The sequence below is a fragment of the Macaca nemestrina genome, chromosome 6 (assembly GCF_043159975.1).
Source record: "Macaca nemestrina isolate mMacNem1 chromosome 6, mMacNem.hap1, whole genome shotgun sequence".
Lineage (NCBI taxonomy): Eukaryota > Metazoa > Chordata > Mammalia > Primates > Cercopithecidae > Macaca > Macaca nemestrina.
Window position 1 is genome coordinate 106,211,034 of NC_092130.1, and position 14,827 is coordinate 106,225,860.

General features: G+C 43.4%; 1 protein-coding gene and 2 pseudogenes across 1 annotated transcript; 2 read left to right on the plus strand and 1 right to left on the minus strand.

Moving 5' to 3' along the window:
* Positions 1 to 331: 331 nt before the first annotated feature.
* LOC139363960 (leucine-rich repeat-containing protein 3C-like) lies at positions 332 to 1,262 on the minus strand (annotated as a pseudogene).
* A 5,487-nt stretch (positions 1,263 to 6,749) lies between these two features.
* On the plus strand, positions 6,750 to 7,072 carry LOC105475203 (small ubiquitin-related modifier 2-like). Its single transcript, XM_071097890.1, has 2 exons — positions 6,750 to 6,896; positions 6,970 to 7,072. Exons 1-2 carry the CDS (start codon positions 6,750 to 6,752, stop codon positions 7,036 to 7,038), a joined length of 216 nt encoding a protein of 71 aa, XP_070953991.1. The 3' UTR covers positions 7,039 to 7,072.
* Positions 7,073 to 13,868: 6,796 nt separating this feature from the next.
* On the plus strand, positions 13,869 to 14,487 carry LOC105475202 (succinate dehydrogenase cytochrome b560 subunit, mitochondrial pseudogene; annotated as a pseudogene).
* Positions 14,488 to 14,827: the final 340 nt, after the last annotated feature.

The window sequence follows — 14,827 nt, forward strand, 5'->3', positions numbered from 1 at the left end:
CCCTCTTTTCTGTCCAAAGTCCTTCCCATTTTTTAAGTTAAGTTGGAGCACTAGATAAATCCAGGCACCAGAGATGGGTTGTGTGTGTGTGTGTGTGTGTGTGTGTGTGTGTGTGTGTTTGAGAGAGAGAGAGAGAGAGAGGGGCGGGGAGAGAGAGAGGGGGTGGGGAGAGGTAGAGAGGGGCGGAGAGAGAGGTGGGGGAAGAGAGAAAGAGAGAAGGAGAGAGTATTTAGGGGGCTGGGGTGAGGCTGCACAGGAAGCTGAGGGGGTCAGAGGAAGGGAAAGGGCGGAGGAGGAGGAGTGTGTGGTGTGGCCCCAGGAGCGCCCTTGGTCATCGGATCACTGTGCTGAGGGTGGAGTAGTACTCCGGGTGCCCTGGCAGCAGGGGCCGCTTGAGGGTACGCCAGGTTTCATTTCGGTTCTGCCACACATAATGCACCAGGTCAGCTACCCTCCAAAGGCAGGGGCCACATTGGTGCTCCCCTGGGCCCTGCCCCGCCCCACACAGCTCTTCCTCCCCTGCCAGCAGCAGGAGCTCCTGCTCCACCGAGGTCTGGTCGGGTGCCGGGGCCGCACACGATGCCTGTCCTGGTGCCCGGTGCCAGCCTCACCAGCCTGAGCACTCCCTGGAGGGCACAGTCCCAGTGTCACGGGTTGGCGGATTGGTTCACTTGGATCTGCAGCCCCACGAAGGCCTCCACGGGCACCGAGGTCAGCTTTTCAGAGAGGTTGAGATGGTGCACCGTCCCCGCCAGGAACGAGAAGGCTGCCCCTAAGAAGCGGGCGAGGACATTACGGGACAGATGCAGCTCCTCCAGGACAGGTGGGTGCTGGAAGGCACCGCGGGCACTGACACCAGCTGGTTGGCACCCAGGCCTGCGGGTGTAGCTGGGATGTGGCGGGGAAACAGAGCTTAGGCCTGCCTGGCTGCAGCCGAGCGTCTGTTCACCGGCTTCCTCTGCCACGTGGCAGCCTTGGGGAGGTTCCTGGGGGCTGGGCACGGTACCCTGGTGCCTGTTACCAGCGGGAGGGATGGGAGGTGGAGGCTTCTGGTGGGAGCGTGGCCACAGATGGGCAGGGTCCTGGAGTGGAGTAGGACCCCTGTCGGCGGCAGGGCCTTCTCCTGTGCCGCTGCCGTCTCCGGGGAAGTAGCCTCCCTGCTGCTGGGCTCTGGAGACCCACTGCCTCCTCCACAAGCCCTGTTTGCTCCTAGCTGCTGGAAGTTGCGGGCTGGGACCGAACAGTGTTGGGTTTCCTCGCATGTGGTTCCGGGCCCAGGTGTGGAATACCTGAGCCAGGGTTTGGCCAGTCAATACCAAGAGAGGGCAGATCCTGGACCTGGATGAGCTCTGCCATGGGGAAACCAGACCCCAATTCCAATTCCTGCCTCTGGCTCCACTCCCAAAGCCTTGGCACTGCCATCTTTCTTCACTCTTCGAGTTTGGGACTGCCTCCCAGAACCCCTCTTCTTTACCCAGAGTCTGACTGGACGAAAGGATCCCCAGTTGGCAGGCCAGAGGTGCAAAATAGGGTGGGGCCCATCTCACATCCACTGCCTGCAGCAACCTGTATCCCCCACCTCCATCCATCCCTCTGCTGTCCTCAGCCCTTCTAGCATGTTCTGTGGCACTTTCTTCCATGGTGAGCAGACGTCCCTCTGCCTTTTCCTTGGAAAACATGTCTCTCTTCAGGGGACCTCATTTCCTGGCTTCTCACGGTGCTCAGTCCCTTTCTATTCTTAATCCTAATGTAAACATATATGACAAAAAGATTTGAGGAACTAGACTTTTCAAGCTCCTCCTGGCTCTTTAACACTAAAATTTCATATGTAATTAAGAAATAGAACCCAAGGGCTGGGCGTGGTGACTCACTCCTGTAATCCCAGCACTTTGGGAGGCCGAGGCAGGTGGATCATGAGGTCAGGAGTTCGAGACCAGCCTGGCCAATACGGTGAAACCCTGTCTCTACCAAAACTACAAAAATTAGCCAGGCATGGTGGCGGGCGCCTCTAATTCCAGCTACTGGGGAGGCTGAGGCAGGAGAATCGCTTGAACCCGGGAGGTGGAGGTTGCAGTGAGCTGAGATCTCACCACTGCACTCCAGCCTGGGTGACAGAGCGAGACGCCCTCTCAAAAAAAAAAAAAAAAAAAAAAAAAAAAAATTGAACCTAAGACTCATAGGCCTTAGTATATTTAGTGAATAGCTCTTATTTATCTTTATAAGTTCTCTTTGTGCCTGACTTATTTCTCATTACCTTCATGTTCTTATTTTATTCTGATCTTGAATTAAAGAGATGCCAGGGATTTACAAAATAGAGTTATAGGAAATATTTTTCAGCTATTAAAGTGCACATAATTAAAAACCTTAAGACAGTTTCAAGAATGCTGCAGAGAACTCCTGTGTTCCCTTCACCTGATTCCCTAATCGTTAGTAACTTACCATATCTGCCTTATTATTATTTTTCTCTCTGTGTAGATACAGATTCTTTTTCCAGAACTATCTGAGAATAAGTTACAGACATGCTGCCAATCACCCCTAAATACTTTAGTGTCTGTTTCATAAAAATAAGGATACTCTTCTATGTAATCATAGAATGCCCATGAAAATCGGGAAATTAACATTGAATCCAAAGCATCTTATTTTTTTTTTTTTTTGAGATGGAGTTTCACTCTTGTTGCCCAGGCTGGAGTGCAATGGCACAATCTCGGCTCACTTCAACCTCCTTCTCCAGGGTTCAAGCAATTCTCCTGCCTCAGCCTCCTGAGTAGCTGGAATTACAGGCACCTGCCATCATGCCTGGCTAATTTTTTATATTTTTAGTAGAGACAGGTTTCACCATGTTGGCCGTTGGCCTGGCTGGTCTCAAACTCCTGACCTCAGGTGATCCACCTGCCTCGGCCTCCCAAAGTGCTGGGATTACAGGCGTGAGCCACCATGACCGGCCACCATAGCATCTTCTAATCCACAAACTTCATTCAGATTTTACTGATTTTTCCCAGTAAAGTTATTTATAGATCCAGGATACAATGCAGGATCACGTGTTGCATTTAATTGCCATGTCTCATTTGTTTGTTTTTTTTCTGGAACAATTCCTAGTCTCTTCTTTCTTTCATGACCTGGAATTTTGAAGAGGACAGGTCAATTATTTTGCAGAATGTCCACCAGATTGTGTTTGATGTTTCCTCATGATTGGATTTAGGATAATCATTTTGGCAGAAATACTGCAGAAGTGATGCCGTGTTCTTTTTTTTTTTTTTTTTGAGACGGAGTCCCGCACTGTTGCCCAGGCTAGAGTACAGTGGCGCAATCTCAGCTCACTGCAACCTCCGCCTCGTGGGTTCAAGCGATTCTCCTGTCTCAGTCTCCCCAATAGCTGGGATTACAGGCTTGTGCCACCATGTTCAGCTAATTTTTGTATTTTTGTTAGAGACGAGGTTTCACCATGTTGGCCAGGCTGGTCTCTAACTCCTGACCTCAAGTGATCCACCTGCCTCGGCCTCCCAAAGTGCTGGGATTACAGGCATGAGCCACCAAACCCAACCAGCTGTGTTCTTCTTAATGCATCACATCAGAAGGCATATGATGTTGATTTGTCTCATCACTGGTGAAATTAACTTTCATCATTTGGTATGATGATGTCTGCCAGATTTTGCAATGTAAAGTTAGTAAGTATTTTTGTCTTGAGATACTTTGAGACTGTGCAAAAATATTGTTACTGATAACGCATTTATTTTATTTATTTATTTTTATTTTTTTAGATGGAGTTTCACTCTTGTTGCCCAGGCGGGAGTGCAATGGCGAATCTTGGCTCACTGCAGCCTCCGCCTCCCAGATTCAAGCGATTCTCCTGCCTCAGCCTCCCGAGCAGCTGGGATTACAGGCATGTGCCACCGTGCCCGGCTAATTTTGTATTTTTAGTAGAGACGGGGTTTCTCCATGTTTGTCAGGCTGGTCTTGAACTCCCGACCTCAGGTGATCTGCCTACCTCGGCCTCCCAGAGTGCTGGGATTACAGGTATGAGTCACCATGGCCGGCCTATTTATTTATTTTTTGAGACAGGGTCTTGCTGTGTCACCCAGGCTGGAATTCAGTGGTGAGATCATAGCTCACTATAGCTTCGAACTCCTGAGCTCAAGTGATTCTCTTGCCTTAGTCTCCCAAGTAGCTGGGACTACAGGTGCCAGCCACCACACCACACTCGGCTAATTATTTAAGTTAATTTTGTTTTAGAGATGGGGGTCTCAGTGTTGCCCAGACTTACCTATTTATTTAAGTACCATTTTATTTGCTTTTTCACCAAAACGATTATTACTGTGAAGGTTACAAAATGATAATCATTGGCTGGGTGCGGTAGCTCACACTTGTAATCCCAGCACTTTGGGAGGCTGAGGAGGGCCAATCACTTGAGCTTAGGAGTTTGAGACCAGCCTGGGTAATAAGGCAAAACCCCATCTTTACAAAAAATACAAAAATTAGCCGGGCGCAGTGGCATATGCTTGTAGTCCCAGCTATGTGGAAAGCTGAGGTGGGAGGATTGCTTAAGCCCAGGAGTTGGAGGTTGCAGTGAGCTATGATCATGCAGTCTGGGTGACAGAGTGAGACTCTGCCTCAAAAAAAAAAAAAAAATCATTCCTTCTATTATTTCTTCCACATTTATTAGTTGACCTTCATATTGTAAGGGAAAGCTTTCCCCTCCCTCTGCTCTCATTTATTTCTCTATTAATTTTTTGACTTTAATAAAAATTTTGTTTATTTTATTATATTTTTTGAGATGGAGTCTCCCTCTGTCATCCAGGAAAAAAAATTTATTTTTTTGTTTGTAATTTCTATTTTATGTTGTCAATACTTATGAGGAATATTTATCTATTAATTGATATTAGTATGGGCTCATAGGTTCCTATTTAATGGGTTATAAGAAATTGCCATAATTATGTCATTATTTTGATGCTCTAGTTATCCCAGAGTTAGCCAGTGGGAGCCCCTTGGCTGGCTCCTGTGTCACTTTGACACATCCCCATGATCCTTTGAGAATTGCCATACTTTATGGTACAATATGTTCTAGGTGTATTGTATGTTTTCTCTGCTTTAGCCCCAAAGTCAGCCATTTCTTCAAGGAGTTCTGGTTCCTTTTGAGGAGAATAGTATTTAAAACCAAAGTCTCAGTGTCTGGTACGCTCATTGCCGCTGGTGTACTCATTGCATTTATGTGTGTGTGTGTGTGTACATGTGTGCATGCACATGTACATATACAGTCATCCTTTGGTACCTGTTGGCAGGGGGATTGATTCCAGGACCTCCCATTCATACCAAAATCCATGGATGCTTAAATCCCTGATATAAAGTGGTATAGTATTTGCATATAACCTATGCACACTCTCCCTTACACTTTAATTCGTCTCTGGATGACTTACAATACCTAATACAATGTAAATGCTCTGTAAATAGTTATATTGTATTGTTTAGGGAATAATGACAAGAAAAAAGTGTGCATGTTCAGTACAGATGCAGTTTTTTCCCAAATATTTTTCATCCATGGTTCATTGAATTCACAGGTGTGGAACGCACAGACCCAGAGGGCTGACTATGTGTGTATACCTTAGAGATCAGGAATTCAACAAATAAATTTTGGGGGAACATAAACATTCAATGAACCACACCAACCATAAAACTGTTAGAAGAAAACATAGGTATAAATATCTGTGGCCTTAAATTAGGTAATGATTTCTTAGATATGACATCAAAAGTACAAGCAACAAGAGAAAAAATAGGTAAATTAGACTTCATCAAAATTTAAATCTTATGCTTCAAAGGATTCTACCAAGAAAATGAAAAGATGCAGACACAAAGAGGGGAACAACAGACACTGGTGCTTACTTAAGGGTGGAGGGTGGAAGGAGGGAGAGGATAAGAAAAAAAGTCTATTGGATATTAGACCTAGTACCTGGATGATGAAATAATCTGTACATCAAACTCCCATGGTATGAGTTTACCTATATAAAAACCTGCACATATACCCTGGAACCTAAAATAAAAATGAAAAAGACAAACAAAAATGTAACTAGAAAATATCCACTATTGAGACAAAATTATACAAAACCTAAATAAGGCGAGGCATGGTGGCTTACGCCTGTAATTCCATCACTTTGGGAGGCTGAGGCAGGCGGATTGCTTGAGGCCAGGAATTTGAGACTAGCCTGGGCAACGTGATGAAAACCCATCTACGAAAAATACAAAAATTAGCTGTGCATAGTGGCATACACCTGTAGTCCCAACTCAAAAGGCTGAAGCAGAAGGATTGCTTGTGCCTGGGAGGTGGAGGTTGCAGTGAGTTGAGATCTTGCCATTGCACTGCAGCCTGGGTGACAGAGCAAGACCCCATCTCAAAAACAAACTAACTAACAGAAAAAAAAAAAAACAACCAAAAAACCCCCAAAAAACGAAACTTCAAAACCAACCCTAAATAAATGGAGGGATATACCATCTTCATGGATTAGAAAGCACAATTTTAAACATGACAAAGCCCCTGAATTGATATACGGATTCAACGAAAGCTAAAGTAAAATCCCAGCAGTCTGGTATGAGAATATGTGTTTGGTGAATGTTGATAAGCTGACTCTAAAATGCATATGGAGCCCTCATCCACCACTGCTGCTTCCCTCTTCTGCTGCTCCTGGGGCTGCTTGTGTGCTGGTTTGGTGTGGACTTGGTGCCTTTTTTGTGAAGCAGCAGCTGAGGAGACTGGTGCTTGCATGGCCGATGAAAAGCCCAAGGAAGGGGTCAGGAATGAGAACAAAGAACATATTAATTCGAAGGTGATGGGGCAGGATGGTTCTGTGGTGCAGTTTAAGACTAAGAGGCATACACCACTTAGTAAACTAATGAAAGCCTATTGTGAATGACAGGGATTGTCAATGAAGCAGAATAGATTCCGATTTGACCGGGCAACCAATCAATAAAATAGACACACCTGCACAGTTGGAAATGGGGGATGACGATACAATTGATGCATTCCAACAGCAGACGGGAGGTGTCTACTGAAAAGGGAACCTGCTTCTTTACTCCAGAACTCTGTTCTTTATTTTATTTATTTATTTTTGAGACAGAGTCTAGCTCTGTTGCCCAGGTTGGAGTGCAATAGCGTGATCTCGGTTCACTGCAACCTCTGCCTCCCGGATTCAAGCAATTTTCCTGCCTCAGCCTCCCGAGTAGTTGGGATTACAGGTGCCCACCACCATGCCCAGCTAATTTTTGTATTTTTAGTAGAGACGAGTTTCACCATGTTGGTCAGTCTGGTCTCGAACTCCTGACCTCAGGTGATCCACCCACCTCGGCCCCCCAAAGTGCTGGGATCACAGGTGTGAGCCACCACGCCTGGCCAGAACTCTGTTCTTTAAAGATCAAGATTACATTCTGCATTAGAAAACTGCAATTCGGTTCCACCACATCCTGACTACTACAGTGTAGTTTTCTCTGTTCTTTCATTTCCCACTTCCCCATTCCTTTATTGTACATAAAGTAACTGGTATATATGCCCAAGCATATCGCAATTTTTAAAAACTAAACAGCCAATGGTATGTTTTGATTGATATCAAGTGGGGATGGGATGGGGAAAAATACTGATTCTGTGAAAATACCCCCTTTCTCCATTAGAGGCATGCTCATTCAGCTCTTATCTTTATATTCCAGTAAGTTGTTTTCCTCTCAGTATTTTAACAACAACAACAAAAAAACCATAAAAATCCTTTCACCGGGCTCAGTGGCTCATGCCTGTAATCCCAGCACTTTGGGAGGCTGAGGCGGGCGGATCATGAGGTCAAGAGATCGAGACCATCCTGGCCAACATGGTGAAACCCCGTCTCTACTAAAAATACAAAAATTAGCTGAGCATGGTGGTGGGCACCTGTAATCCCAGCTAAACAGCCAATGGTATGTTTTGATTGACATCAAATTATATAAATGACTATTAGTGGAAAAAAATAAAATGCATATGGAAATGTAAAGGACTAAGCATAGCGAAAACAATCTTCAAGAACAGAGCTATAGGACTGACACTATCAGACACAATGCTTATTATAATGTTAGATTTACAAGTGTGGCATTATTACGAGAATATATGGAGGCCAGGTGTGGTGGCTCACGCCTGTAATCCCAGCACTTTGGGAGGCTGATGTGGGCAGATCACTTGAGGTCAGGAGTTCGAGACTAGCCTGGCCAACGTGGTAAAACCCATTTCTACTAAAAATACAAAAAAAAAGAAAAAAAAATTAGCCGGGCATGGTGGTGTGTGCTTGTAATTCTAGCTACTCAGGAGGCTGAGGCAGGAGAATTGTTTAAACCTGGGAGGTGGAGGTTGCAGTGAGCCGAGATCACGCCACTGCACTCCAGCCTGGGCGACAGAGTGAGACTTCATCTCAAAAAAAAAAAAAAAAAAAAAAATATATATATATATATATACACACACACAAACACACACACAGAGACGCACACATTTGTGTATATACATATGTGTGTATATATATGTGTGTGTGTATATATATATGTGTGTGTGTGTATATGAACAGACCAGAGGCATAGAATTGAGAGTCCAGAAATTGATCACATATGCATGATCACTTAACTTATGATAAAGTGGAAAACAAGCTTTTTAAAAATGTAAGCTGCTTTGAAGCAATTATAAATCTTTAAGAAAAAAAAGAATCTTGATCCCTACCCTTACATCCTACCTTAAAAAAGAATTTTAATCATGTTGTACACGATAAAACACAGAATGGCCAGGGGTGGTGGCTCATGCCTGTAATCCTAGCACTTTGGGATTCTATGACTGGTGGATCAGTTGAGGCCAGGAGTTTGAGAACAGCCTGGCCAACATAGTGAAACTCTGTGTCTACTAAAAATACAAAAATTAGCCGAGTACGGTGGCATGTACCTGCAAACCCTCAGCTACTAGGGAGGCTGAGAGATGAGAATTGCTTGAACCCTGGAGGCAGAGGTTGCAGTGAGCTGAGATTGTGCCACTTTGGCCTGGGTGACAGAGCAAGATTCTGTCTCAAAAAAAAAAAAAAAAAAAACAAAACAAAACCATAAAATGTTATATCAATTTTTAAAAAATTAAATTATGGCATAAAATTGGTGCTTCTATTTTGCTAGGATACTTTTAAGTAATAAACAATTTCCTTAAATTAGAAAAAAATTCTAGAGGATTGCGATCTAAATTGAAATGTAAAACAAAATAGGTTTTCAGAAGTTAAAAATAGGAGGCCGAGTGCGATGGCTCATGCCTGTAATCCCAGCACTTCGGGAGGCCGAGGCGGGCAGATCACAAGATCAGGAGTTCAAGACCAGCCTGGGCAATATAATGAAACCCGTTCTGTACTAAAAATACAAAAAATTAGCCAGGTGTGGTGGCGGGTACCTGTAATCCCAGCTACTTGGGAGGCTGAGGCAGGAGAATCGCTTGAATCTGGGAGGCGGAGGTTGTGGTGAGCCAAGATCATGCCATTGCATTCCAGCCTGGGCAACACGAGCAAAACTCCATCTCAAAAAAAAAAAAAAATAATAATAATAATGATGATGATGACAGATTGGGCTATAGTGGAAATAAAAACTTTTATTCATGTAAGGGCATGGCTAAAGGGTGAAAAGGCAATTCAAAGAGTAGGACAAAATATTTACAACACATAATCCCCCAAAAGGACTCATATTCAAAATGTATAAATAACCCCTGCCAATCAGTAAGAAAACAAACATATAATTCACTCACTCAATAGAAAAATAGAAAAATGGGCAAAAGAACAGGTACTTTACAGAGAAACTAGCCTAATGGCCAGCAAAAATATTAAAAAATGGTCAAGTTCATTAGACATTCAAGAAATGCTAACTAAAACTGCAATGTGATATCACAACTACAAAAACAAGTAAAATTTTAAAGCCAGACAACACCAAGTGTTGTCTAAGATGTGGAACAACCTGGAACTCCTGTGTATTGCTTATAGCACTGCAAGCTATTTGAAAGTATTGATGAAAGTTGAACATATACATACTCTATAATACAGAAAATTTTACTCCTATGATACCCAACACAGATATATACATATATTCCTCAGGAGACATGTTTAAGAATGTAGCATCATACTAGCTTACATGAAGGAAAAATACTTGGGCCGGGCGCGGTGGCTCAAGCCTGTAATCCCAGCACTTTGGGAGGCCGAGACGGGTGGATCACGAGGTCAGGAGATCAAGACCATCCTGGCTAACACAGTGAAACCCCGTCGCTACCAAAAAATACAAAAAACTAGCCGGGCGAGGTGGCGGGCACCTGTAGTCCCAGCTACATGGGAGGCTGAGGCAGGAGAATGGCGTGAACCCGGGAGGCGGAGCTTGCAGTGAGCCGCGATCCGGCCACTGCACTCCAGCCCGGGCGACAGAGCGAGACTCCATCTCAAAAAAAAAAAAAAAAAAAAAAAAAAAAAGAAGGAAAAATACTTTTCCACGCAAATGAAAGCTGAGGGATTTCATCAACAGCAGACCTGTTCCACAAGAGATTAATGCTAAAGAGAGTTCTTCAATTTGAAAGGAAAGGATGTTAATGAGCAATAAGAAATCATCTGAAGGGCCTGTAATCCCAGCACTTTGGGAGGCCGAGGCAGGTGGATCACCTGAGGTCAGGAGTTCAAGACCAGCTTGGGCAACATGGCAACATGGCAAAACCCTATCTCTACTAAAAATACAAAAATTAGCCAGGAGTGGTGGTGCCTGCCTGTAATCCCAGCTACTTGGGAGGCTGAGGTACGAGAATTGATTGAACCTGGGAGGGGGAGGTTGCAGTGAGACCAAGATCCTGCCATTGCATTTCAGCCTGGGCAACAGAGCAAGACTCTGTTTCGAAAACAAACAAACAAACAAATAAATAAATAAAACAAATAATCAGAAGGTACAAAATTAACTGGTAATAGTAAGTATACAGAAAAACACAGAATATTATAACACTGTAATTGTAGTGTATAAACTACTCGTATCTTAAGTAGAAAGATGAAAAGATGAACCAATCAAAAATAAAAATTACAGCAACTTTTCAAGACATAGACATTACAATAAGATATGAATAGAAGGGGGCCAGACGTGGTGACTCACGTCTATAATCCCAGCACTTTGGGAGGCTGAGGCAGGTGGATCACGGGGTCAGGAGTTTGAGACCAGCCTGGCCAACATGATGAAACCCAGTCTCTACTAAAGATACAAAAAATTAGTTAGGTGTGGTGGCAGCATGCCTGTAATCTTAGCTACTTGGCAGGCTGAGGCAGGAGAATTGCTTGAACCCAGGAGGTGGAGGTTGCAGCGAGCTGAGATTGTGCCATTACACTCCGGCCTGGGCAACAGAACAAGACTCTGTCTCAAAAAAAAAAAAAAAAAAAAAAAAAAAAAAAAGAGATATGAAAAGAGGCTGGGTGCAGCAGCTCATGCCTGTAATTCTAGCACTTTGGGAGGCTGAGGCAGCTGAGCCCAGGAGTTTGAGACCAGTCTGGCCAATATGGCAAAACCTCGTCTCTACTAAAAATGCAAAAATTAGTTGGGCATGGTGGTGTGCACCTGTAATCCCAGTTTCATGGAAGGCTAAGGCACGAGAATTGTTTGAACCTGGTAGGTGGAGGTTGCAGTTAGCTCAGATTGCGCCACTGCACTCTAGCCTGGGCAACAGAACAAGACTCTGTCTCAAAACAAAACAAAACAAAACAACAACAACAAAAAAAGACAGAAAAAAGAAATGAATAAAAATAACAAAAAGTTAAAAAGTTGGGGGAAGAAGTTAAAAGTGTAGAGGGTTTTATTAGTTTTATTTTTGCTTGTTGGTTAGTTTATGCAATTAGTTTGTTTTTGTTTTTGTTTTTGTTTTTGAGACGGAGTTTTACTCTTGTTGCCCAGGCTGGAGTCCAATGGCGCGATCTTGGCTCATCGCAACCTCCATCTCCCAGGTTCAAGTGATTCTCCTGCCTCAGCCTCCCGAGTAGCTGGGATTACAGGCATGTGCCACCACACCTGGCTAATTTTGTCTTTTTGGTAGAGATGGGGTTTCTCCATGTTGGTCAGGCTGGTCTGGAACTCCTGACCTCAGGTGATCCTCCTGCCTTGGCCTCCCAAAGTGCTGGTATTACTGGCGTGAGCCATTGTGCCTGGCCACAATTAGTGTTAAGTTGTCATTAGTTTAAAATAATGGGTTATAGGATATTACTTGCAAGCCTCATGGTAACCTTAAATGAAAAATACATACACACAATGCATACACAAAAAGTAAAAAGAAAAAATTAAGATACACCACCAGAAAAAACCACCTTCACTAAAAGGAGGACAGCAAGGAAAGAAAGAAGGGAGAGAAGACCACAAAACAACTAGAAAACAAATAATAAAATGGCAGGAATAAATCTTTACTCATCAAAAATAACATTGAATGTAAGTGGACTAAACTCTCCAATCAAAAGACAGAGAGTGGCTGAATGGATAAAAAAACAAGACTCAGTGATTTGTGGTCTACAAGAAACATACTTCACCTAAAAAGACACACATAGACTGAACATAAAGGGATAGAAAAAAGTATTCCATGCAAATGGAAACCAAAAAAGCAGGAGTAGCTCTATTTATATCAGACAAAATAGATTTCCAGACAAAAACTATAAAGAGAGATGATGAAGGTCATTATATAATAACAAAGGGTCAATTAAGCAATAGCATATAACAATTACAAATATGTAAGCATCCAACACTGGAGTACCCAGATATAAAAAGCAAATATTATAAGAGCTAAAGAGTCAAATAGACCCCAATACAACAATAGTTGGAGACTTCAACACCTCACTTTCAGCATTGGAGAGATTATCCAGACAGAAAATCAACAAAGAAATATCAGACTTAATCTGCACTATAGAGCAAATGAATTTAATAGATATTCCCCTAACATTTCATACAATGGCTACAGAATACATATTCTTCTCAGCAAATGGATTCTTCTCAAGGATAAACCATATGTTAGGCCACAAAACAAGTCTTAAAAAACAAAAAAATTGAAATCATACCAATTATCTTTTCTGACCACAGTGGAATAAAACTAGAAATCAATAACAGGAGGGACTTTGGAAACTATACAAACACATGAAAGAAAATTAAACAATAGGCTCCTGAATGACCAGTGAGTCAATGAAGAAATAAAAAATTTCCTGAAACAAATGAAAATGGAAACACAACATAGCAAACCATATGGGGTACAGTATTAAGAGAAAACTTTATAGCAATGAGCACCTACATAAAAAAGTAGCAAAGCTTCAAATAAACAACCTAATAATGCATCTTAAAGCAGGGGTCCCCAACCCCCTGGCCATGGACCAGTACTGGTCTGTGGCCTGTTAGAAACCAGGCTGCAGAGCAGGAGGTGAGTGGCGGTTGGGCAAGTGAACACTACGACCTGAGCTCTGCCTCCTGTCAGATCAGTGGTGGCATTAGATTCTCATAGGAGCACGAATCCCACTGTGAACTGTGCACGCAGGAGATCTAGGTTGCGTACTTTTTATGAGAATCTAATGCCTGATGTTCTGAAGTGGAATAGCTTCATCCTAAAACCATCCCCCATCACCCCCTGCTGTCTATGGAAAAATTGTTTTCCATGAAACTGGTCCCTGGTGCCAAAAAGGTTGGGAACCACTGTCTTAAAGAATTAGAAAAGCAAGAGCAAACCAGACCCAAAATTAGTAGAATAAAATAAATAATAAAGATCAGAGCAGAAATAAATGAAATTGAAGTGAAAAAAATACAAAAGATCAATGAAACAAAAAGTTGGTTTTTTGAAAAGATCAAGAAAATCGACAAACCGTTAGCCAGATTAACTAAGAAAAAGAGAGGAGACTGGAACCCAAGATGGCTGTGCTCTTGCTGAAACATGTTGGTTGTGATTGCCTTTGAGTCCACTTTAGCCCTTAGCTCTATATCGGAAATGCTGTTCCTTTGGGAACCACAGCCAAAGAAGAGATGGAGCGGTTCTGGAATACGAATATAGGTTCAAACCGTCCTGTATCTCCCCACATCACTATCTACAGTTGGTCTCTTCCCATGGCGATGTCCATCTGCCACTGTGGCACTGGTATTGCTTTGAGTGCAGGGGTCTCTTTCTGGCATGTCGGCCTTGTTACTCCCGGGGAACTTTGAGTCTTATTTGGAACTCGTAAAGTCCCTGTGTCTGGGGCCAGCACTGATCCACATAGCTAAGTTTGCACTCGTCTTCCCTCTCATATATCATACCTGGAATGGGATCCAACACTTGATGTGGGGGACCTAGGAAAAGGCCTGAAGATTCCCCAGCTATACCGGTCTGGAGTGGTTGTCCTGGTTCTTACCGTGTTGTCCTCTATGGGACTGGCAGCCATGTGAAGAACAGAGGTTCCCAGCATCATCTTCCTACACCTTATTACATTCATCCATCTTTCTATTTTTCATTCTTATCTCCAGCCTGGGAAAAGTTCTCCTTATTTGTTTAGATCCTTTTGTACTTTCAGATCCCCTTGGAGCAGTAGAGTACCTTGTAGACCATAATAGTGGAAAAGGGTCTAGTTTTCCCCCTTGTTTCTAAAGATGGGGTGGCTGCAAAAACTCCCCTTTTTTCCCCACAACTTGCCAACTCTAGAAGCAGTTATTCTGTCTCCATATTGGGTTTTGATTTGTGCTGAGGGTCAGCTTTTGGCTCCTTCTTCCTGAGACAGTGGAAACAATGCCAGCTCTGTGGCTTCTGCCCTGGGGACTGGGGGTGAGGCTTTGGGTGCCACTGCCTGTGGGTTGCTGGCTTAAAGGA